Raw genomic sequence first — 26236 nt, 5'->3', positions numbered from 1 at the left:
GCCAGCTTCCTCATTTTAAAAATAGAAACTGGGGTCCAAAAAGGGCAAGTGACTTCCCTGAAGTCATATTTTGCGCAAGGAGTTAATTTCAGTGGATCAGATCCTTGCTCTTGACTGTTCTCTCTTCCCTGTAAAAAGGGGTCTCCTGCTGTCATTCATTTGCCTGAGAATCCAAGAGGAGTATACGCATATCCCCACCTCAATGACCTCAGCCTTGGCCTTGAGACACGCTTTAGCCAATGGGATGTGAACAGCCATGACAGTTGCCCCTTCTGTGTGGACACTTTGAATGGGACTGTATTTCTAGACCCTTTGCCATCAAAACAACCTAACCCAGACAGAGAAACAGTTTCAGCCTGGGCCCCAGATGAGAAGCGAGGCGGAGCCGTGCGAAGCCTGGCTGAGCTGGGGCTGACTAGCGCGTGACACAAGCACGACGGACGAAGCATTTGCTATGATAAGCTACCACGCTCTTGGGGTTGTTACCACAGCAAAGCCAATGCATACGGCATGGGTTCTTGCCAAAATCTGTTTGTTTTTTTCATGCTCATAGTTGCGTCCAATGGTGCAATAAGTATGAATTCAGGCCATGAGGGTAAGGGCTGTGCAGGTGAACATTTTAAGTGCTAAATGGGTAAGAAATAGAGAAAGAGTTGAAAAATATATGGTACAGGAAGAAAAACCAGGTGTCCAAGGTCCAGATTGCCAAGGTCACCTTCTGATGAGAAGAAACTGGTGGTGGAAGCCCACTCTTTTGTCCACGAGACCAAGATGAGTCAGATGTGGTGGTTTCCTTCTTGCACTTCTGCCACATAAAGAACCATTGGTACTGACTACAAGACTTGAGCACCCACAGGCACCTGGTTCTGAAACAGAAGATGCTATGGAAAAAGATGCAGTAAATGCCTCCAAATGCATCTATGCAACCAAATCACTGTGTGACCTTGAGGAGGTCATTTTCCCTTTGGCATCAGTTTTCTCATTTGTAAAATGAAGAGGCTGAATGAGAATCTCTCATTTTCCTTCTGGCTCTGACATGCTATGATTTGATTGCCTCGAACTCACTAGTCCCAACTGGCTTGAATGGGACCCAGTAGTATTGAGCATAATCGTAGGAATCCATCAAAATGTAGCCCAAAGAAGGTATTCTTGATACTTGAGTGAGAAATGCAGGGGAAGTGTTTTGCATTCGGAGGCCAGGGAAGGGCTCTATGGTGGGCTTTTTCATGGAAAAGAGGTGGGCAAATGTGCCCCTTGTCCCCTAACTTGTGTTCCTCTAGCAGCCTGCCCCCCAGCTTGCAACATCCAGCAATCTCTCAGGCCATTCTACCTCATCCTCTCTCCTCTCATCAGAGAGAAAAGTAGCTCTAAACCAAAGGAGGATGGGATGACACAGGGTAAGACATAAATAACGTGCTGGGGGGGGCGGGGCAAAGGGCAGAGAGGAGAAATCCTGACTTCTGAATTCAACAGATCTGGGTTGGAATCCCTGTGTCTCTTTTTGCTTATATATAAAATGAGGGTGATTCACATGGTTGTTTTCAGAATTAAATGATATAAAAAAGCTTATGGGCGCACATAAGTACTCAAGTACTCATTTACACCTGTGACAATGACAGCCGGTTTCCTGGGAGTGGTGGTGTGAAGACGAAGCTGAATGCTATATAAAATCTTGAGAGCTGGGCAGAGAGAGGAGGGGTAATCGGTCATAGAGAGGAATGTGTGGGGTGAAGGTGCAAGGATGAAAGGGTGCAACAAGAGTGGTGGTTGTGAATGCAGGTGAGTCAAGTGTCCTTTAGTAAAGGAGGAATGGGCAGTTAGAACGAGAGTAGAAATTTCATGCAAGGGAACATAGAGAAATGAGTCTAAACCTTTAAAGCTGGAGGCCCTTAACCTAGTAGGTAATGGGGATCCCTAAGGGGCCTTAGGAAATTATGTTTTAGGAAGTTGTGAGTGTGCTGATGCATCTTGAGAAAGAAGCTGCAACCCCACCCAAACCAGGGTGTGACCTCCCCAGAACTCTGTTGCTGTGCTCATCTGACATAGAAACCTGAGCTGTGGGGGAAACATCGGACCGCACCTCGAATTAAAACAGATGTGATTACGGTAGAAAAAATGTCTTCAAGACTTTAAAAGTTCAATTTTCTTCCTTTTAATCTCTCAAGAGAATCACTGGTTTTAAACCCAAGACAGTGAAAATCCCAGGTAATAAAATGAATCCAGAACTCCATTTGCTGACCAGACGTGAGTTAGATTGCTTTCATAACTTGCTTTTCTTTCAGTAACCTTAAGCCCACAACCTCAGTGGGTCTACACTGGGCCCAAAAGTTTGGTCCCACCATAGGTTATGCCCCTGTTACTCAGAACAGAGTCCTTGAACTCGTAACATCAGCGTCACCTGGTAGCTTATGAAAAATGCAGATTCTCAGATCCCACTCCGGACCTTCTGATCAGAACTTGAATTTTAATAAGATACCCAGGTTTTTCCTGCACATTAAGGTTTGAGAAGCACAGAGTTACACCTTGCCTTCAGATTGCAGGAATTCTTTACAACCAGAGGAGGTCAGAGTTGGTCCAACCTCTTCATTGAACTAACAAGGACCTAAGATACAGAGAGAGGAAGGACCTGGGTTTTCCAAGGTTATGCAAGTAGTAGGTATAATTGGCATAGTAAAGTTAATAACAAGAGGCCATGTAACGTAATAAACAATAACTGTCTACGGCTATAGCTGTAGATGAAGCTCAGCACATTGTAAGCTACTCCGATTTTGGAGTCACCTCTATGCGCAAGATTTACAACCCAGATGGGCCAAAGTATTTCATCTCTCTGAGCCTCATTTTCTCCTTTTAAGCAAGTGGGAACGATAAGATCCTCTTGATGAAGATGTGAAGGTTAAGTGAAGTGATGTACATGGAATACTTACCACAGTCCAGGTACTCACTAGCTAGTAACTGTGCAATTTCAGAGATGTGGCCAGAACTCAACGCTTCAGAATCCTACCTACAGTCTTTTCTCCTAATCAGAGTCAACCCAAGTCCTACTAGTGGGCATGGTTTCCTAATTTAATAGGAGTTCCCTCCGCATGATGGATAGCCCCTTCTTTGTGTTCCCTTAGCTCTCAGCTCTCTCGTCTCCTGGCATTTAGACACACCTCCAATGGCTAGTTTCCTTCTCTGTCTTCCCCACTAGAGTTTGTCTTGCCTTAGAGCAGGAACTGTGTCTTTTATCTCTGTCTCCCCAGAGCACATCATAGTAGATGTGCTGGCAGATGGAAGGAGTGAGGGGTGGAAGAGAGAAGGGAGGAAAGAAAGAAGGAAGAAGGAAAGGAGGGAAAGAGGGAGGGAGCTGGGAAGATGTTGGGTGTTGGAAGGCAACCATTTTACAGGCTGATGGATTCATTCAGAGAAATAGCTTGACAGTACAGAATTCATCTTTTTATGACTGTGACAACACTAACACATTTATTTCCCTTCTGAAATTAACTTTCTAATATTAAGAAAGGTCAAGATGAACTGCAGCAAAAGAGACATTTTGTCATTTTTAACAAATTATGCCAAAGCAGACTGTCAGATTAAAGGGGTCACCGTTTTGAGGTCTAAACGCTGGTGCTGATTGCATAATCAGAGCTAATGCTTGTCTTTCTCACCTTTCCCTGCCCACAGACCTCCAATAGTTCTCTTTGGCCCAAATGATAAAACTCAAATATCTCGGCCTGGTGTTCTGAGGCCCTTTAGAATCTGATCACTTTTTAAAAAATCCATTCCTTCCCCAAAGGGACATTCTAACCAGCCAGACCCATGTCCTTCCTGCTAATTCTCTTCCTCCTACATGGCTTTGCTCATGTGATGTCTCTTGTCGTAACTGCTATCTCTCCTACCAGATGCCCATGGAAAGTCTCTCTGTCCTTCCTCTGACCTACTACCCAACCCACTGGCTGACCCCTTGTTCCTCAGGATTTGACTTGTTCCGGTCTTGAGCCTGACACTTCTGCTCTTTTAGCCTTGATTTGGCCTTGACCATGGCTTCAGCTGAGTTCCCTCTGCCTCACCCACATCGTGCTCTACCCTCCTCAGAGGCATTTGGGGAAGCCTTGGAGGTCTGTGAGAGGACACTGAATGTGGGTGCTTTGTTAAAGGGAAAAAAGAAAGAAGAGGCATAACCCTCTGCTCTGTTCCTCCTGCTCCCTTCTTCCTTTGATTTATCCATTTGTGTGCTTGGCCCTGGGCCCGACTGGGGGGCCATTTGGACTCACTCAGAAGAATGAAAATTAAGCCCTGACTCTGTCTCTTGGGAAAATTACTTAATACCCGTGGGCCTTAGTTTCTCCATTTGCAAAACAAAACACATAGTCCCCACCTCACAGCATTGCAGCAAGCATCAAATGAACGCTTGTGTGTGATTGTGCTCTGGAAACTATACATCTCTGTGACATATTAGTGAAAATAATTAGGACAAGATCCATGTGCTTAGGGACTCACCCCAGGGCCGACAGTGCACGTGCTCCAATCTGGTAGAAGTCGGAGGGGCCTGAGTTTGAGTCTCAGCTCTACAGCGTTGTCTCATTGGGCAACCTTGAGCAAGCCAGTTCCCTGCCCTGGGCTTATGTGTTCTCTCTCTCTATCCTCTTTCTACGGACGGTTAGTTTGGAGAACCTCTTCAGTTTTTTCCAGCTTGAGGTTCTCTGGCTCCACATAGGGTTCTCTGAGAACCCAGAGGCCAGAATGAAGTTACTAATTCAAGCTTAAAAGTGACTGCCTTGGAATTAGCCAGCCCCATTCAAGACCAAACTCCCAATTTACCTGGCATGTTCAACCCCTGGACTTCTCAAACCAAGTGTTCCCTACAGTGGTTGGGGGAGGGGCAGGGTATCCAAAGTAATGGCATAAACCTGGTATTCCATTTACAATGTCAACTGAATCTAAAGACAATGGGGATGATTCTGAACGTTTGCTACTCAGAGGTGTCATCATACTCAAGAAAAAAGCTAAATCAATAGAACTCCTCTCTTCTAGGTTTGCTATTTACATGTCTTTTAAAAATGAAAGAGGAGACCCTCTGGGCAATGTTGAGCCCCCTGCTGGCTGCTCTGCCCCGCCCTGCCCCCCCCGCCCCCCCCCCGGGGGGGAGCCACTCGCCCTATGCTGCCCTGTGGAAGTGGGCCCTGGGGTCACACAAATCTGACTCCCATTTCCAGCTCTGCTACCCCCAGTTGTATGATGACCCCGCGGGTTCTAACCGTTTTTCGTTTGTTCCTTCTTGCAACTGACATTTTACTGATGTGTTAGGTATTGCACCCTGGGCAAGAGAATGCAGAGGTGACAGAGATATAGTTTTATCCTTCAAGGAGTTCACAGTTGAGTAGAGAAAACAAGCACATAAACCAATGAGCGTGATGTGGAGTGATAAATGTGCATGCCCCGGGGTGACTGCGGGGCAGGGAGGGGCAGGGGGGAGGCTCAGGGAGTGGCAGGGGGGTGTCATTCACTCGGGGCCTTACTTTCCTCACCTGAGAAACAGGGATAATGATGCCCATTTCATATGGTTGTTCTATGGATTAGATGAGGCAATGCCTAGCACATAATAGATGCTCAGTAAATATCAGCACCTTCCCCCTTTCCTACTCCCACACCCCAGGGGACTGAAAAGCTCTTTTCATCTGCCCCATCCACTCCAGAAGATCCAGTCACATAGCAAAGATGTCTATTAAAGAACATGCCTTAGCAGTCGGAGGATTTTTCAAGGTCGCAGCCTGGAGCTAAACTCTAACAGGAAAGAAACTGTCCATTTGTAACTGGGAGCTTGAGTAAGGCAACTTTTCTGACTGCTGAGTGTTTGCTGGTCATGCCAGGAGTTTATAAAGAAAAGCTTTGGCTTTGACAGGCCTTGTAGGCACAGCCAGAGAGAGGCCATTTCTGTTAAGTGGACTTAGCTGCCAATCAGCGTCCAAACTCCATCTTCCAGTGAGCCTTTGTCCAGAGGCTCAGCTGGTGAAACCCGCTCCAAACCACACTCGGGGTCTGGAATTGTCGAGGAGAGGGTTCCTGAGGATTACGTTCCCTGGTATTCACTTTAGAACCATCCTTGCTGTCGTCATCCCTTAGGGATTATACCCCACAGGGGCACATACCCACACCCTAGGAATGACAGAAATCCTCTTGCCCTCTGAAGGTTGAACTGTAAAATTCACCCAGAATGGATTAGAACAGACAAATACAGGAAGCCCAAAGAGAGAAAGGCTCCCACCCCTGGAGCCTCTGATATTATTGTCACGTAATTAAAGGTATTAGCTCAGCTGAAGAAAGACTCACAAATGGGAGTTGGGGAGTGGTCAGAGAAGCCGAGATAAGGGCGAGGGCCTGCTCCCTGTCTTTTAAGACCTATTTGCAATGCTATTTCAATAACCGGAGCTATAGCTATTTTGTAAATACTACAGTTTAAAGATGGTGATAATGTCCTGAAATTAACATTGAAATATCAGCTATTGTACACTACTAGATTTAATAAATGCTAACATTTATTAAGTGCTTATAATTTACCAGACTTAGAAAATACCAAATAAGTGCAGTGTCATTTTCAATCCTTACGACACTCTGTGAAGAGATGCTACTACCCTGTTTTCACAGATCGGGCTGCAGAGTCTGAGAGAGGTGAGGCCGTAGTCGGAGCCAGAATTGGAAGCTGGAGGCAATTTCTGACTGCAGGGTCCTTGGTCTAAATCCCTAGGAGAATAAAGGGTTTGCCTCCAGTCCTTCCCACTGACAAGGCAATGCTTAAAGGTCAAGGACTTAGCTGACTGAAAAGAGAACAAAGTAGGAAGAAAGGGCAGGATTTGAGGTTTGCTCTGGGGAAGTGGGGTCCCTGTTATGCTTACCTAGAGGGCAAGGAATTGGCAGACTTCCTAGGATGTTAGGAGCCTGGATGTTGTCACCTCTGGGACAGGAGTTCTGAGCAGAGGGTAGTAGAGGTATAGTGCATGGATGGTTGCATGAAGGGACAGATAGAAGGACGGCTAGTCAGAAGACAGATGCATAGATGGGCATCAACTGACCCCAGTTTCCTTCTATAATGTGGGCTGGGCTGGCTGCCTCAGGCTCCAATCCTGGGGATTGGCCCCGCACTAAGTAGCCACCTCAGGAGTTCGGTTCTATTTTATGAAATGAGGTCCTTCTTTATATCTGGGTGGCCAGGTCCCCTCCTCCTTCTATATTTTTTCCCCCAATTTTAAAGTTAAAATATACTTGTAGAAAATTGCTGGGAAATATAAAAAAGCGGATAGGAAGGAAACAACCCTAGTACCCAGAAATACCACTGTTAACATCTACTTCACATCCATTCTTTTGTGTATGTTTTAAACCTAGTTGTTATATGTCTTAATATATAATACACATGCAACTTTGTCTTCTGCTTCTTTTCACTTAAAATTATAGCATAAGCATTTTTACAATATTGTAAACTCTTCATAAACATCCATTATATGAATGTATCGTGATTCACTTAATCAGTTTCCCACTGTTTCCCACTGTTAGGCATTTAGATGTTTTTTTCTCGGTTTTTCACTATTTATAAGTAATATGGACTTCTTTTCGCATAAATCCTTATTCACACTTCAATTTATTTTAGTCTAGGTTTGTAGTACTACCATTGCTGGCTCAAAGCTACAAACAGAACAATATATTTGAAACCCCATAAAGTCATAATAACATTTTTTTTTTCTCTCCCTTTTGAATTCCATGCGCTTTCTAGTGCCTGATAGAGAGCCCCCTGGATTTCAGGATAAAGTCCAAGCTTCCTGGGGTAGCACACTGGGCTCTATGACTGGCTTCTGCCTCCCACTTGGCCTTACCTCCCACACCTTCTCACCACGCTCCCCTCAGTCCAGCACACCGAACTCCTTAGAATTCTCAGAGTCTAGTCACCTGTCTGATACACGTATGCTCATGCATCTTGCTCCCTCGCCCGTAATGCTGCCCCAATCTGTCCAAACAACTCCTGTCTTCCTTCAAAACTCACCTCAGAGGTCACCCTCCCCAGCAAGCCTTGCCTGACCCCTAGTCCAGTGGAGATGACCTGCTTCTCCCATCCAGATTCCTTGCCTGTCATAATGCTTACCACCTTGTCCTGCCATTGTTGGTTTACGGAGTCAGGAGCTCTAGACCAGGGGTTTGCAAACTTTCTCTGGCCATGGAATCCTTTGTTCAAACACATTTATCATACTGATAAAGGTTAAATATCTGCTGAGAATATATGTGCCTGGCAAAGTGCCTTCCGCAAGTCCCAGGTATCAGTTCAGTTAATCCTCACAACAACCTCTTACAAATGAGGCAGATGCTTGGAAAGGTAAGGGACCTGCCCAAGATAGCAAAGCTAGTGAGTGTTGAAATGAGATTTAAACCCGGGCCTGAACCTGAGCTCTTAATCACAAAATTATACTGCCCCGGTTAAAATGGAGAGGAGCCATATGGGAGGGGGTCCTCAGACCTCTTACAATTTTTCTGAAAACAGTTTGAAAACTGCTGCTCTATTCTGGATCATCAGTTCCTTGAGGGAAGCGACTGTTTCCTATTTGCCTTTCTATTCCAGTATATAGTCCCTGGGCTGTGAAAATGTTTATTGAATGGAAAAATGAAGAATCTTTTTCTTTTGAAGATTACAGGGAAGTTACTCTTTTATCTATATACTTTACTAGCCTTGAAGTAAAAGCAAGAAATGTGAACCTGGCATGACTTGCTGAGTGGGAGGGCACAAAGGCTCATTGGCCAGGAGGTCAGGCTGTGTCTGGGCTGATAAGACTTCTCACAGCCAGACACCTGGGACCAGGATGGGGCTTGGGAGGTGGGCATTAGAACTTCTGGAGGATGGGGCAATTTCCTGATGAAAGGTTAAACAGTGGAAGCAGTGATTAGTCTGGTCCCTTTCATCAGAATTCAGCTCTCTCCACCACGGTAAATAATGGACTAATTAGGCATCTGGCTTACTTGATTTCCCATGGCTAAGGCCAATTTCTGAAATGCAATATGCTATTTGATGTACCAGCATGAATTCTTCCTGGGCTCCAGAGCCTCCCAACAGCAACAGCCAAAAATAACTCTCGGAGAAGTTCCCCATACATTGAACACAAAACACCCTAAATGTGACTTGTACTCTGTTGGAGGCTGGATAGGCTGAGAGCCTAAGGGAGCGGGGGTCCACAGGCTGTATGCTAATCCAGACTGGCTCAAACCAGGGGCCTGGAAGGGGAGGAGTTTGCTGGTGGGTGAGAAATGGATAGGATAGGTTAATGGGAAAAGCTCCTGGAGGAAATGCCCTGGGGGTATACTGGACTGCTTGGGTTAGCCAAAAGAGGTTAGTGGAGGACTATCCACAGAGACTCCTTTTTAGCTCATTGTGGCTGGATAATTGGATGACCATGGGATAGGGGAAATGGGGAAGCAAGCTAGGTCTAACTAAGGACTGAGGGTAAGTTGAAGAGAGAACTAGAATTTAGAATTTTAGAATTTGTGGATTTTCGATGGAGATCCTACATGGCTGGATTCTAACATTCTAGACTTTCTAAATTTGTGAGCTTGAGAAAATAAATTCCATATGTGGGAGCTCTTGGTGACAACAGATCAGCAGGGGCAAAAGATGAAGGAAGGAAGATGAGTCAACAGAAATGCAGAACAGTGAGAGAGAAGGGCGGGGGTTTGAAAGTCAAGGGTGCCATGGATTTCTCTGGGCTGCTTCAGTGCTATCATGCTGGGAAACAATGTGTCAGATGAGGTGGCTAACAAGATTTCCCCAAACACTCTTCAACAGCTTCCTAAGTGTGGGTTCCTGCCAGGTAATGGAAGTAGAAGCTGGAAAAGACAGAGCTTCTGTCCTTGAGAAGCTGTCTAAAGAAGGCAGGAAAACTATCACTAAAACACAGCAGGATGTGTGTTTTCACCAGGCGCGCACGGGCGCTGGGGGATGCCTATAGAAATCCAAACAGCCCGCCTTTTGGAGAGACTGCATTTTAATCAATGCTTAAGAGGTTCTCATTGAGCTACCAGTGAATGGCTAGCCCTGGCCAGGGAAGCAGGGAGGTGAAGGCAGATCCTTGGCTCTAAAGGGGTTTGCAATTGAACCAGAAAAAAAAAAAAAAAAAAAAAGGAAACCAGAGGACGTCTGAGGAGATTCTACTATGGCACCAAGCCCACAGAATATATTCCTTGCATGTTTATGGAATAAACTATTAGATGAAAGAAGCAAAGTCTGATAATAGAAGAACAAAGCAACAAAATGCTTTGTGGGCCAAAGGTTGCAAGGAAATCTGAGAGAAGGTGAGCCTGGAGGTAGGTTCTGAAGATTAAGTAGGATTTGGAGAGGGACTTAGTGCGTCTCTTGACTTGAAATACTTTTCCTCCTCTTTACTCAGCAAATGCCCCTCCCTCCTTCAGAACCCTGTTCAGATGTTAATTCTAGGTCTTGGTGAGTGGATTTCCTTTTTCCTGCCTGTCTTTCCTCTCTCTCTCTCTCTCTCTCTCACCCAACACACATTCATGGAAGACCTGTGCTCTGCACTGGGTGTCAGGGATCAGGAATGACTAAGGTGAAGTCTAAGACCTCAGTGGGATCGCAGTCTGTGGTGGGGTATGGGAGCTTGGGAAAGCGGGGTCAGTGAGGTAGGTGCTGTAATGGCCAAATGCATAAAATATTAGTGGCTCTGTTTCTCATATACCTACTATTGAAGGCTATTTATATACATATTATCTTATCCTGAGAGATATCCCATGGGACAGGCATCCCAGTTGCCAGATAGGGAAAATGAGACACAGAGTTTAGTTGACCTGACTCAAAAGGAAACTTCTGGAAGCTTTGCTGGCCTCCATGCCGTTGAAACAATATGCATCTAGTTAGTTGATGAGAGGTATCCAGAGTCTTTCAGAATGAAAAGATGTTAGAGAAATTAAAGGAAACAATCGGCTTGACAGGAATATTACTCTGAAGTAAGAGATCCATCTCTCCACCCAGCTTGGCTGCCAGAGTCAAAGTTATAATCTAGAGAGTTAGAAAAACCATGTCTTTTCTCACAGGTGGGAGAAGTTGCCCCTTAGAAAAGTAATGATTTCTCTTAAAATTTCTTAAAGTTTCAAAACCATCTCAAACTATTGTAGGAAAATCTGTAAAAATTTCATAAACCAGAAGCACCCTATGTTCTCAGAGCCCACTGCACAGTATTACATTTACCTCCAATCTTTACTTCCACACTGAACCTTTCCCTTAACCTATTTACAGACTTCCTGGGCCATGTTGGTAGGAGTGGAAAATGTTTGAAGAGACCTAAGTGGGTGATCCATGGCTGTGGTGTGAGTGCATTTAGCCTGCCCCTCATGAACCCTCCGGCAGCTGGCTGCCGTCTGCACATTTCCACAGGGCACTTCTCCTCACCCTACCCCGGGCAATAATCCTTCTTCACCTTTATAACCACTTTACGTTCACATACCTCGGGGCTCTCTCCCACCTGTGTAAGCCGGTCAAGGGCTTATTCTTCCTGCCAGCAGAAGAGTGCACCGAGGCTTAGGAAACTAACATTTATGGGGCCTCGGCCTCGTGCTAAGCACCTTCCTAGGCGTCACTCCAGGCTGTCCTTCGCTGGCCACAGCCTGACTTCTGGGCCTTGTCATGAAAATCCTGCCCATCACAGCCAACAGCCAATTCCAAAATGAGGCAGGGACTCAGACCGTTGGAGCCAAACAGGCCTTGTGGAGTCATCCTTCAACCCCTACCGTGTATAGACGGGGGTGCCGTGGCGGGGGGGGGGCGGGGCACAGGAATGAAAGACCCAGAGAGGGAAAGAGACTTGCCTAGGAGCGCCAAGCAAAGGAGTGGTTCCTCCATTCCGGTGGGAGGTGTGGTTAGTGCTTTCAGCCTCTCAGCGTCACAAAGACAAGCTGCCACAGCTTTAGCTGCCTCCCCTGCAGGGGACCTTTGGGGTGATACAGCTAGAGACATGGGGATGGAATAAACGTTTGGGAACCTACAGTACTAATTCCTGAGCTCCCTAGGCCTCAGAGACAGTGTGCTAAGGCCCTTAGGGATGTGGTTTTCCCCGGGGTGGTACTGCCTCCTCCTAGGGGGTGGCAAGCACCCTGCCATAGGGGCGGTACTTTCCCGCCCCAATGCCATAGTTGTGGCCTCCTGCTCTCCTGGTTTGCCCCAAGTGTGTATGTGGGTGGGGATGGGGTGCCCCCAACCTTCTCCCCACTGTGCTTGCCAAGGTGGCATTCCTCCTTCCACCAGCAAGGTTTCCAGGCTGTCGGGTGCAAACACTCAGGTGCCCCTTGGTTTCTAGTGAGGAGCTGCCATCTCAAGGCCTTCCGAGCTGGTGACCCAGTGAAACCTCTGCCCATGCTAAGAGCAGACCCCCTGGGCCCCTTCCTCCCATTTTGACTGGGTGGGGAAACTGCCTGGCTGTGTGTTTGTGTATCTGTCCTTTGTGTGATTATGTATAACTTGACACCTGACTATCTGGTATGCACCATGTCTGTGCTCTCATGTATATATGTTCTGTTTTATGTATGTGAACACAGGCATTTTCTGCATATCTCCACATTGTGCATGTGTATGTGTGTGTGTTTTCTGTGTAGTGTGAATGAGTGCTGGTTCCGTGTGTGTTAGATGACCATGTCACCGACGGCTGTTTGTCTTGCAGATGTATTATAACTTATTTATTTATTTGACAGAAAGAGAGCAGCTTCTCTTGAGGACCGCAGCAGGCAAGCGAGGAAAAAAAAAAAAAATAAAAAACAACCCAGCCCTGTGTTGCTCTATTTTAAAAACTGCTCCATGTTGTTATGGCAGCTAATTTTCCTTAAATGATTTAAGGAAACAGATCTGTCTACGAGCTACAGCCAAGTTGTTATAGCAACACAGGCCTTTCTCCTCCAGGAAAAGGGGGGAATCACCCCCCCCCCAGAGCATAGAAGCCTCTCACAAAAGCAACCCTTAGGCTCTGAGAGACTGGGGGCAAAGGAAAAGGCAGGAGGGGACCCATTCACCTCCCGCCATCAGTGTCTGGCGATCCTCCTTAGCAACTGCCCTCACCGCTCTCCAGTTCGGATCTCGTCCTTCACCTGGACTACATAAGAAGCACCTGATGGGCCTCTCTTCTTTCATTTCGTCTCATCTCCTTTGATCCACTCATTGCAGCTTTCCCAAGTTTCTAAAGCATATGTCATTCAGGATAATAGTCTCTCTGGTGCCATGTTCTCTGCTGCATGCTGGATATGCATAGGGCATGTCCTTGAAGGGCATGCCAGGGACGTTGGCCTTTATTCCACAAGCAATGGGGAGTCATTGAAAAGTCTTAATCAGGGGATAGAGACCCAGTTGGATTTAAATTTTAGAATGACTCTAGAGTTTCTAAATTGGGGGACTGAGCGGATGGAAATGCTATTCATTGATCTCTGTCTCCTTTGCTCAAACGTTTTTGATGGCTCTCCATTGACGACACTGATTCTCAAGAATGAGAGAGGGTGTGTGCTGGAATATTCCTAACAAGTGGCATTTTGTTCCATGGCCTTGATTTTTTTTTTTTTTTACAGTCATGATGCTTAATTCAGTTAAAAATCAATTTAAAAGAGGACCTAAGACTTTGATTTTATTTATTTATTTATTTATTTATTTATATTTATTTATTTATTTGAGAGAGAGAGAGAGCACGCACAAGTGGAGAGTAAAGGGGCAGAGGGAGAGAGAGAAGCAGGGTCGCCGCTGAGGAGGACCTGGGGATCATGACCTGAGCCAAAGGCAGATACTTAACCGACTAAGCCACGCAGGTACCCCTAGACTTTGATTTTAATGAGAAGAGAGCACTGGGCCATGGGAAGAAGCCAAATTCCTTGACTCCATGTCCAAACTCACCCATGAACTTCTTCATATCTGCCTCTTGGGCTGCCCGCTTGTAGCTGCCTGTTGTGAATCCTGCACACCAGCCCCAGCAGCTGAGGCCTCTCACCTCCATTCCACTGTTCACCTCTCCCTGGATTTCCTTCTCCCCTCTCCCTGTAACCTCCCTCATCCCTAAACCATAGTCTCCGGATGAACTATTACCCATTTCTAGAGTCTCAGTCCAAAGTCTTTGAGCAAACTTCCTCATACACACACACACACACACACACACACACACACACACACACACGCACACACTGGATTAATCTCTCCCAGCCCTGTATTTCCAAAGCATTACATTTTCTCTACTACAGCACACCTTCCTGGCTGCCTTGGTTGAAAATTCTTCATAAAGGTCTGGCCTTCCTATTGGATTGTGAGTTCTTCCTAGCCTGAGATCCTGCCCCGTTAATCTCTATAATTCTGGAGGTTATGGAGGGTCTTGCAAATAGGCATTGAGAAATGTGTGCTTCATTCAATTAACTGAGCATTTTAAAGCAACACCCGCTTTTTTATCTCTGCCAAATACTTCTCTGGGTGTGCCTCTCAGGCAGATAGTTAGGTGCTAGAAGACTTAACAGATGGGTGGTCCTAGGAAGCCCATCCATAAATGGGCTTAACTTTTTAAGGTTGTAACTGGACATAGATGAGAGAGGAGGGCCCCATGTGTGTGCTCTTGTGTGCGAGTGACTCTGGTTGTGTGGCTGATGGTGTGATGTGAAGTCACCATCATACTCTATGGTGTGTGTGCCAGGATAAAGCCAAACTCCCATGGGTAGGGCGTGAGTTCTCACCTGAAAGGTGCTATCATTTTGGGGGCTAATTACCTGGGGAAGAGGTAGAATATTCAGCCCTAAGATCAGAATGGGAAGGAGAAGGCTGGATGTGGAGCAGAGTTGGAACCAGCTTCCCTGGTCTTCACCACTGGAGGTAATGGAATGTCTAAGAGCAGCTCCTGAACAAAACGTGCTTGGATAGTGGGAAGTCAGGAACCCAGGGATCTGAGGGAGCTCCTGGTGGCCAGAGAAGGCTAAGCTCAATGGTGGGTAGAACGGGGTGGGCACTGAGGCCAGGAATGGGGCACATTAGTGAAGATGACCAGAAACCTGTGTCAGGGGAACCAGAGTGGGTGATGCCATCTCAGGTTCTGTCCCTGGGTGTGGAGGACAATCTCAGCAGGCTGCAGGGGAACCCAAGAGAGGGTTTGTGTCCACAGACCAGAGCCTGAAGTAAAAGAGGGCACAGTAATGGTGGCACCAGCATCTGGGACACTCTGAGGGAAAGCTGAAATTGGGGAGAAGTATGTGGTCTGGTTGCTCCTCTTCATCAGGGAAATCTCATTAAAACCAACTCACAGAGGCTTTGGTTTACGTCATCATTTGCTTAGCCTTTATTCTGAGCACCTGCTCAAAGCCAGGTCCCTGCTGGGCACAGGGGACTCTGAGATGCATCAGCCAGACCCTGCCTAGGGACAGTCCATCACAACTGGTAAACAAAGGCCACTCTGTCCACAGGGAGCTGTCCCAGGAGTGGGGCATAAAACACTTTATATCTAAGATCCAGTGTAGTCCTCTGGGTAGAACAGTCCCTGGTCAAGATCATCATTCTGTTTCCAAGGCCCAGAGAGGTGGCAAGGTTTAGTGAGCAAAGGTTCTAGAAAGCAGCCTTTGAAGTAAATGCCATCATTAACACAGGACAGCAGGCTCCTGTTGCCAGGTGAGAACACAGAAGGGCTCATGCCCGGCACTCACAGTGCAGGTTGGACATATCACTTTTGCTCACCTTCAAAGTCAGCATGTCTAAGCTTGTTCCCAGGCTCCTGATTTCCCATCTCAGGAAGGGCAACCACATCTACTCCGCTGTCCAGACCAAACCATGGGTGTCATTCAAAACTCCCTCCTGTCCCATCAGCCAGTCACTAAGCTGCCCATATCTCTCTCCATAATGCCTCTCCAACCCTACAGCAGCAGGCTCTACTGGTCTCCAGCCTCTAGCCGGGCACCCTCCAAATCCACCCCCTTACAGGAACCAGAGGGATCTTCCTGAAATGCAAACCTGATCCTGTCACTTCCGGGCTTAAAATCCTTCCATGCTCCCCATTGCCCTGAGAATAAAGTCCAAATTTCACCCTGTATCATAACCCCCTCTGCCCCTCTGTCTGCCCCCAGTACCGCCACACTGAATGACTTGGCAGTCTCCTGAGGGTGCCTCCCTCTCAAGGCAGGTGCACAGAGGTCTCCTCTGCCTGGAAAGCCCTCCCTGCCCTGGGAATCTTTCATGCATCAGCTCAGGTATGGCATCCTGGGCTGGGTCCCTTCTATGGGCTCCCAGAGCCCCTGTGCCTTCCTCCACAAATGCACCAGGGATAACTGCCTGTAAAAGCCTGTCTCCACCAGGCTGTGACCTCCTTAGGGGTGGACAGCAGCCCTGATGACTCCCAGCATCCAGCACAGAACCCGAAGGAGTTCGGTGAGGAACAACAATGCTCAAGGACATAGTCCCTGTCCACCAGTGAGGGTCTGCTGATTCTCTGCTTGCTGACTCTGTCAAGCAGAAGGCCACTGGGATGGAGTGAGGCTGTGAGCCTTTAGAAACGAGGCCAGAGGCTGTCCTGGCAGTTCACGTAGCTCTGGCTTGAGTGACTGTGACGACGTACACAGCAGCAGAGGTCAGGGGGAGGAGGCATGTCAGGATATTAGGGCAGATGCCCTTGGGTACTGTAGTGTCTGCAACTGGACACAGTGACTCTTACAGTCAAATGTGACTTTGAATCCAATCCCAATAATGTTTGTTGAGGATCTGCTACATGCCAGGTACTGTGCTAGGTGCTTTCCTATAGCTTTTAAGTAGAGCTACGGAATAATTTATCATCTAAACTGGGACACTTCTAAGAGTGAAAGGGGGCACTATTAATAAACACTCTAGGACAACCGGTATAAATGGGAACTGCCCGAGGCAAGCCAAAACTTACAACCACCCTACCCACAGGTCACAGTTTGTGTGCTTCCTTGCCCCCCCGCCCCCCGTAACTCTACACACAATTTGTAAATCTATATTTATCAGTATTTACTTATTCAATGTCTATTCCCCCACAAATTGCAAGGGTTAGGGTTTTGTTCACTAGTAGGAAAAAAATCTCAATGCCTAGTATATAGAAACTACTTGATAAATACTTGTGGAAAGAAGGAAGGCAGGACTGGAGTAAAAGCCTGGGCAAGGAGAGGGGGAGTGGAGAAGAGAGAAGAGATGGAGGGAGCTGAGATCCTTGACTCCCGTGGTCAGCTTGACTCCCATGTTAGTGCTCCGTGTGCTCGGGTCTTAAAGGAGTGGACTTTCAGGAAGAATACAGTTTAGGCAACAAGCTCAGCATCCAAGTGTGTTTACTAAAATCCAACCAGCTGATGAGCAACCTATTCATGGCACAAAAAGTGTCTAAATCTCTCTGTCCCTCAGTCTTGGCTGATCTTTGTTTCTGTAGCATGGAGGAGTGCCCAGTTGTTTGTGAGCGAATCAATGACTCCTCAGTGATGATAGCAATGGCAGGCTGAAGCCTCTTCTCTTTAGAAAACCTAACCCTTCCCCTTGGGTCCTCCTCCATGCCTCACCCCCCAGTTCTGTCCTCAGGGATTCATCCAAAACACCCCTTTTTTTTCAGGGACTCCCACTCTATCACTTCTCCTATCCTGTGTCTTTTTTTTGTTTAATCATGCCTCATTGTCCTCTCTATGAATAACTGTTTTCTGTCTATAAACCGTATTACAGTTGGCATAACAGGATTTGCCATGTTCAATCCAATCCGGTTCAACCAATAGTTTAGTGAATTATCAGCTAGATCAGAAAAAATGTCGGGGCTATGGCAGTCAAGGGGCCATGAAATAACAGTCATAAAAGTTAGAAGAGACTCCGATGTCATCTCACTCCAGTGTCTTCCAAACAATAGAATCTCCTCTATGCACCATTTTGATAGTGTCATTTAGCTTGAAGGTGAACACTTTTAGTAAGGCAAAGTTCATAGCTCCTACATCCACTCCATTTTAGGCAGAGCTAATTGTTAAAAAGTTCTGTTTCTCTATAGACCTTACCTCCTCCTTTGGCCTCCACCCAGGAGATGTCTGTCCTGTCCTCCCTGATGGCTCTTTAGGGATGATAGAATGATAGTGGTCTGCTTCCTTTCTCTAACCTATGGAACCCCCATGTCGTCTCCTATTTCTTACAAAGTCTTGCCCCTATGAGCAAACGCAGTATGGAAAACCATTGTTCCCCTTCTTTCTGGACTAGCAGGCCCTCTTCTCTGGGAATAGGTTCACCACGACCACCACAGCCCACAAGTCCAGCCATGTGGTTCCAGTGTGCTGTCCTGTCCTTACAAATCCTTGCCTATGGGGCCAGAGTTGACTTGCCCAGAGGTGGCATATCCCCCAGGCTAGGCCAGTCACAGTCTTTTGGAACTGGAACTAGAAAATGAGAGTGTATCACTCTCCAGGGATGGAGCCAACAGATGTGACACTTGGCACCATGTCTCCTACAGGTGGAGGAGGCCAGTCTACAGTCTTTAGTTATATGAGATATACTGGTACTCTCGTAATAAATTCTCTATTTTGCTTAAACTAGTTCAAATTGTATTTCTCTTGCTTATAGCCAAAGAATCCTGTGAATCTGCTTCACTGTATTTCCTTTATCCCACAAGACCTCCTGAACCCAACTGAACAAGATATTTGTGAGAGGTGGGGGAAGGTATTTGGGTCTATCCAATTTAAACATAAGACCAGCAGGCCTCATATATCCATCCTGGTTTTGACCCTGCACTCCTAATTTGTAGCTTCTACTGGAATTTCCCAGTACAATATTGCCCTTTCCCAGATTAAGCCATAAAACCAGCAGGTGCTGAAGGGGTTTGGTTACTCACTGGGTCATTGTACATCTGGATGATGAGCTGTTTCACTCCGTGCAGGGTAGGGTGGGCCCACGGAGAGGGATCCAGCCAGTGACGGTTCAGGTCAAACCCCATCAGAGAGCACCTAGGTAGTACCCGGAGTCAGAGTCAGTATGAACAGGACAAGCCAAACTTGTCACTTATCAAAATACAGCTAGGAGGGGGAGCAGTCCCTGTGTTACCTACCTAGCATTTATTTTTTGCCAGAAACAGTTCTAAACATTTTACATATATTAATTCACTCAATGCTTTCAACAAAACCCTATGAAGTCACTACTATTACAATTCCTATTTTATATAAGAAGAAGTTGAATCACAGAGAGGTTCAAATGTTTCTGTGGAGGAGTCTGACTTCAGTATCCATGCTCTGAGACCACATACACATGTATATCTCTCATACAGGGCAGTAGAAAAAAGTGCTCAGGCTGAAGCCACTGGTGTCCATATTATTCCTCTCTGTCTCGCACCCACAGCTAATCCATTGTCTCTACCTTCAAAATGTATTCAGAACCCAGCACCCTTTTATCAGCTCCACTGATATCACCTTGAGCTCAGATGAAGGTCCTGAGTATTTTAACAGTCTCTTACCTGGTTTATTTCCACCCTGGTATCCTCCCAGCCCACCTCTCATCCCATCTTCTTCCCCACCCCCATTTTCCACATAGCATCCAGGGTGATCCTCTAAAACACAAGTCAGATGATGTCCTTTTTATGCTCACATAGTCCCTGTTAGATGCAGAGTAAAACCCCTTACAAGCTACAAGTCCCCATGTGGTCCTTCCCTGCTAACTTCTCTGACCTCAGCTCCTACCACCATCCCTCTCGCTTCTTCTGTGCCAGATGCTGGACTCCTCATTGTTCCTCCAACACACTAGGTGCATCCTGCCCTCTTATCTTTTCCTCTAGTCTGGGAGTCAGGCAGATCAGAGTTCATAACCACTGTCTGATCCCTCCTAATGTAGTAGGCATTTACCCATTTTCTTTGGAGAATGCCCAACATCTAACCCTGTGATTAGAGGGGACAGTGTTGGGGAGAGTTTACTCCTCCATCATTACAGATGATGAGACTATGGGGGTGCCTTTTCTCTCACCACAGAAGACAGATGGGCCAGATGCTCCCTCTTTGTGATCTGCCAGCCACAGCAACAGAAAACCAGACTCAGGCAATAGTCACTTCCCTCCAGGCCTTAAAGTTGGACTAGGTGATATGAGGTTGGGAGTCAGGTGTACAGCCGTGCTACCATTGAGCAGGGGTAGTTATCCCTGCCAACAGCCAATTTGCCCTCCATAGCTATTCTGTTAATTGTTTGTTTTCCAAATATGGCCTTTCCTATAAATTCCCTTTTTGCTTCAGTGGCTGGAGTTAGTCCTTGTTTCTTTAACAGAAAGCATCACTAACCATATAGCTCTGTAGGCTAATTTATATTAAACCCCAGTGGCTGGTCACCATGCAGATGGAACCATTGGTCTGGGTGCTATGCCCACAGAGCTCTTTGAGCTTCTACTGAGCATCTAAAAATTTGGAATGGAACGCTATTGTTAACAACAGGACTTAATCACAATGACCGTAACTTTAGAGATGGTTAGCTTACCTACCTCTCCTCCACCTTCAATTAAGAATGCCCTAAGCAATGCCTTAGCCAAGTCACCAGCTTGCTCCATCATACTTCTATGATCTGGTACTCACCACCTCCCCAGGCAGCTTATCTCATTCTTGGACAGCTCTGCTAGAAAACTCTTCCTTCTCTTTAGCTGAAATTTGTCTTCCCAGTGACTTCCTGCACTAGTCTCATCTTTGCCTCATAGAGTCACACAGAATCATAAGGCTATGTTGTGAAGACCAGGAGCTTTGGAAGTCACAGTTAGGTTTAAGTTTTGATTGGTGACCTTTTTAAATTTCTTTTTTTAAAAACTCCTTTGGGGGCACCTGGGTGGCTCAGTCATTAAGCATCTGCCTTCGGCTCAGGTCATGGTCCCGGGGTCCTGGGATCGAGGCCCGCATCAGGCTCATTGCTCCATGGGGAGCCTGCTTCTCCCTCTCCCACTCCCTCTGCTTGTGTTCTCTCTCTCTGTGTGTCTCTCTCTGTCAAATAAATAAACAAAATCTTTAAAAAAAACCAAAACCCTCTGGGCTTCTGTTTTATCATATGTATAATGAGGATAACAACCTTGACTTTCTGTATTGTGAACATGAACTACTAATGGCCCAGCAGAATCCTCAGAACAGAATGAATATTGAGTAAATGGCAGCCAGTGATGACAGTGGCAGTGGTGGGGATTGTGGTATTGTTGAAATTGTCTAAATCTAAATATCACCTCCTCCAGGAAGGCTTGCTGACTTACTCTCTGCAAATGTGGGATAGGTGCTTTCCCTCTGCTCCCACGGCATCCACTGCTCCCCCTGCCCCCACCCTGCCCATCAGAGTGACTACAGAACAAGATATAGTAATTATTGAGTCTGTCTTCCCCACTGAACCATGAATTCCTCAAGGGTGTGGATGATGTCTTATTCATGTTTGTATTCTTGTGCTTGACAAAGAGTCTGGACTATGGTAGACATTGAGGAATTAGTTGTTGATTGAATATTTCATTCTTTCCCAAGAATTTTCCATTCCAATCTCATATGATATAGTTCTTACAACCATCTAGGCACACAGGTGGATTCCATTTTTCAAGTGGGAGCACTGAAGGCCAGAGAAGGTAAGCCATTCCTTCAAGGTCACCTACCTGGTACTCCTTAGGGCCCAGACTACAATCCAGGTGAATTGGCCCTGGGGCCCTGGTCTTCCCGTTTGGCCATTCTGCTTCCACGAAGTCTCTTTCATTCAAAAAAGTGAGATTCAAAACTTAAGAGAAAGATCCTGAAAGGTCAACACCTTGATCCAGCCTGTTGTTGAAAATAGTGTGGCTGGTGACTCAAAGGCCACTCAATCCTCAAAGAATCCTGGCGTTCCTTAGAAGCTAAAACATTGGTGAGACTCTTCAGTGAGTAGCACCTATGCTGGGTACTTTTTGAGCTGATTTTTTAGAGAACACTTCTAATGGTAACAGTCTATCAGTAGGTGGGTATTTACTAAAGAAAAACCTTAGTAAAGATGCAGGAGCCCTGCCTGGCTAGGGACCAGGGGACAGGCCTCTAACGTCTATATCATCTTGAGACAGTCACTTCCCCTCCCTGGGCTCCATGCTCTTCTTTGTAAAACGAGAGGGTTATACTTCACTCAGGATGGTCTCTGCCAGCTCACTCATTATACGTTGTTGGGTGTTCTTTGTTTTTTTACTTTTTAAGTTTCTATTCTAATTCCAGTTAGTTAACGTATTAGTGTCAGGTGTACAACATAGTGATTCAACACTTCCATATATCACCCGGTGCTCCTCATGACAAGTGCCCTCCTTAGTCCCCTTCCCCCCACCTGCCTGCCCTCTTGTTCTCTATAGATAAGAGTCTGTTTCTTGGTTTGTCTCTCTCTCTTTTTCCCCTTTGCTTGTTTGTTTTGTTTCTTAAATTCTACATATAAGTGATGTCATATGGTATTTGTCTTTCTCCAACTGACTTATTTCACTTGGCATTATACTCTCTAACTCCATCCATGTTGTTGCAAATGGCAAGATTTCATTCTTTTTAATGGCTGAGTAATATTCCATTGTATAAATATACACCACATCTTCTTTATCCATCTATCCATCAGTGGACGTGCGAGCTGCTTCCATATCTTGGCTATTGTGAATAATGCTGCTATAAATATCATTATACGATTTTAAAGCATCACTAATTGGGATTTATCCCCAAAGTTAGGGACTTGGAGGAAGCACACATTTCCGATAAAGTTAAAATACCGATATTCTAGGGAAAGGATTGACAGTTTTAAAAAGAAACACCAAAAAGTTAAGAGTTACTAGTATCTTAATGTTAATTGCATGCATTTTTCAACGTTTGATATTTTCATGAGACCCAATCTTTGCCTCTAGGAGTTCTCAAGTTGCTCTGAACTTTGAAGAAGGGATGGGAATTTGCCAAAGTCAAGGCCTCAGAGAGCAGGCAGGGGTGTGCAAAGTTCAGCGAAGTGAGAATTGTTGGAAGTTACACATATTTTTAACAGGCCACTAGTGTATTATGTTTGTGTCCCTAATTAGGCTAGAAGCACCAGGAAGGCAGGGCTGATGCATTTTCTTGTTAGTGGTTTCAGGACCCAAATCATCTGCCTAAAGACAGAGAAATAGACAAGGTGACCTCCAGATGCCAGGTTCTCATACTATGATTGCCAGTTTGGAGTCATTGAGTATGAAATCCCGGGTCTCTGCTCTGGGTCTCTGTCTCCTTGGTGCTCTTCTATTCTGTTATTTATTTTTGAGATGAAATCTCTGTTTGAGCTCAAAGTCAGGACCCATGTTCTGACATGAATGGAACTCTTTATGGTAACAATGAGACACAATATTTGACATTAGGATCATTCTAGAAAATCCAATTTTATGGAAGTCAAATTTATAGGTAACTACATAATATATACTTTCATTCTCTTGAATTGGAGATACTCTTGACTATCTTTTGTTTCTTCTTCCAAACTGCGAGCCCAATGGGGGCAGGGATTGTGTTTGTGTCACCTTGTGCCACCCCCCCAACTTATCTACTACAGACCCAGGTGCAGAGAAGGTTCATTATATCTACTGAATCAATGAGTGAATGAACAAGTGTATGAACAAATACCCTGAATATGTGCGAACAAATACCCTGAATATGTGCAAACAAAGTTTAGGTAATTCCTTGAAGACATTTTTTGACAAGTATTTAAGTACCTGTTACATGTTAGACATTTTCACAATAGCCAGATAAGGTAGGTATTATTAATCCTCATTTTAGGGTGCCTGGGTGGGTCAGTCAGTTAAGTGTCTGTCCTTGGCTCAGGTCATGATCCTAGGGTCCTCGGATCCGAGTCCTGCATTGGGCTTCCTGCTCAGTGGGGAGTCTGCTTCTCCCTCTGCCACTCTCCCCTGCTCATGATCTCTCTCTCTCTCAAATAAATAAATATTTTAAAAAATCCTCATTTTATAAATGAGCAAATAAAATCCAAGAGAGATTTGACTTTAGAACATCACTTGACAACTACTAGGATATAGATCAGGGATTTGAACCAAGATCTTATCAATGCCAGGATGGTCTCCAGTGATTTTTTTGAGGCTGTGGCATCTATGAAAGAGACCCTCAGCTACTCCTGTCTGCTCTTCCTTTACTGGTCTCTTCCTCCTCTGCACAATGGCAGAGATACAATGGCTCCAGAGAACATTATTCAAATGGCAAGTAAATAGCTCCATCTTGTGAAGGGCATCATGCCCATCCTTGTTGCAATAATGGCAGTTAGAATGAGAGCAATGATTTTAATTTCCCTCCTTATGATTTCCTTTTCATCTCTTCTAAAGGATAAAGAAAGAGACAGCTTGGTGACTTCAGATCAATCTCATCTGAGCACTGTGGGGCTGTGTGCTTCTGGAAGGGTGGCATTGACAGCCAGAGATGTATGAGGCACACATGCAATTGTCTCTCAAACGCAGCAGTTTTTCAGCATTACCAATGAGCTAGATTGGATTAAGTATATTTGCACCAAAAGCAAAATAAATATTGCTTTATTTAATGCCACTAAAAGTTGGGATTCAATTGCCCTTGGCCTGAAGTACCTTCTAGCTCTATTGATTGGCCAGTGTCAGAATGCCAGACAGTCTGTCATCAATAGCTTCTGCAAAATGCTTAGCAGGTGGGGTGGGCTCTACTATGGTGGAGATGGAGGATGGCGGGCAGTGTCCTTTGTCCCAAACATAAGGGATAATTACAACACATCTGCTCCACATCACCACTCCCAGAAATATTTAAAGCATTTCCCTCACATTCCCTCTTAGGCTATCACAAGAAGGATGCAACCTGGGCGGTAAAGGCAAAGAGGAGAATGGGTAAGAACATAGTGGGCTGCCTGGGTGGCTCAGTCGGCTGAGCGTCTGGCTCTTGGTTTCCACTCAGGTCATGAATTCGTGGGTTTTGAGATTGAGCCCCGCTTCGGGCTCCATGCTCAGTGAGTGAGATTCTCACTCTCCCTCTACCCCTCCCGCTCGTGCTCTCTCTCCCTCTGAAATAAATTAAGTGAAACCTAAAAAAGAAAAAAAGACAAGACCATAGGTTCTAAGTCAGAAGGACTTGAGTTTGAGTCCCAGATCTACCACTGAGTAGTTTTGTGACCTTGGATAAATTCATGGGTTTTGTTCAAAGACCTGAAAGCACCAGGAGGGCAGAAACTGAATCTATTTCATTTGCCATTGAGTTTTCTGTCAGACATACAGCCAGCTCTCCATTAGACTGTATAAATAGAGGCTCAGAAAGCTTAAGTAATTTGTCTGTAGCCCAGCAAGGACAAGTGAGAGAAGCAAGACTTGAACCCACTCTGCTAGCTCTAAAGCCCATGTTCTTAGTCATCACTATTCTCTTAGCAGTCCTGGGAGTCAGGTCAGCATCCAATTGAGAGGACTCATGTGAGGTGAGGGTTGTATGCAACACCCTTAAGTTTTAAATGGGGAAGCTGAGGGGCGCCTGGGTGGCTCAGTTGATTAAGCATCTGACTTTGGCTCAGGTCATGGTCTCAGGGTCCTGGAATCAAGCCCTGCATCAGGCTCCCCTCTATGTGGGGAGTCTGCTTGTCCCTCTGTCCCTTCCCCTGCTCGTTCTCTCTCTCTCTCTCTCTCTCTCAGATAAATGAATAAAATCTTAAAAAAAATAAATGGGGAAACTGGGTTTCAAATGGGGACTAACATGTAAAGTACCTTCATGCAAATTGACAAAATGTGTCCCCCTCCAAGCTAGAAAAGGTGCCCCTTCTGAGTGGGTGATGTACGCTTGCTCTGGCTAGATGTGGGGTTGGGGGCAGTCACAGCCAGCCTGGCCCCTTGACCAGGAGCCTGTACTGCATGTACATGTGAGGAGGCCCCTTGACCAGGAGCCTGTACTGCATGTACATGTGAGGAGGCCCTGGATATTCCCAAGGCCCATAGCAGAGCTAAGATGAGGTAGAACTTCCCACCTCCAAGGGTCAGCAAGATCTTGACCCTGGAATGGTGGCCTGGAATGGTGGCCTTTCTGGCAAGGTGGTGGGGTTGGGGGAAGAGAGTACTCAGACCATGCCTAGAAAAGGGATCATCTTTAACCTTGAAATTCCTGGGTCCTTTCTCCCAGAACTTATGGCTAGTGGACAAGAAGTTTTGTTGGAGTGCCTTTTCCCTTCCCACGGAGAGCATGTGCTCTGGGGTTTCAGTCTCCTTCCATCCTGTCTCCTGCCTGGCAGCAACATCAGGCTTGGTGGGAGGGTGGGATTTCCAAATGGTGACTTAGGACAATTCTGAGAAGCACCAACCGA

General features: G+C 45.9%; 1 protein-coding gene across 1 annotated transcript in view; it reads right to left on the bottom strand.

Annotated features, from left to right (window-relative positions):
- The window catches only part of AGBL4 (AGBL carboxypeptidase 4), a 1510278-nt gene that overhangs the window by 73738 nt on the left and 1410304 nt on the right, over positions 1-26236 (bottom strand). The window contains exon 9 of the mRNA XM_088022849.1: positions 18819-18930. Coding sequence (XP_087878975.1) covers positions 18819-18930 — 112 coding nt within the window. The remainder of the gene's footprint in view (positions 1-18818; positions 18931-26236) is intronic.

Source organism: Eumetopias jubatus, unplaced genomic scaffold, assembly GCF_037043125.1.
Source record: "Eumetopias jubatus isolate StellerSeaLion01/CBP00866 unplaced genomic scaffold, mEumJub1_p1.0 scaffold_4, whole genome shotgun sequence".
Lineage (NCBI taxonomy): Eukaryota > Metazoa > Chordata > Mammalia > Carnivora > Otariidae > Eumetopias > Eumetopias jubatus.
Note: the sequence above shows the minus strand (reverse complement) of the source record. Positions and strands in the feature narration are given on the sequence as shown.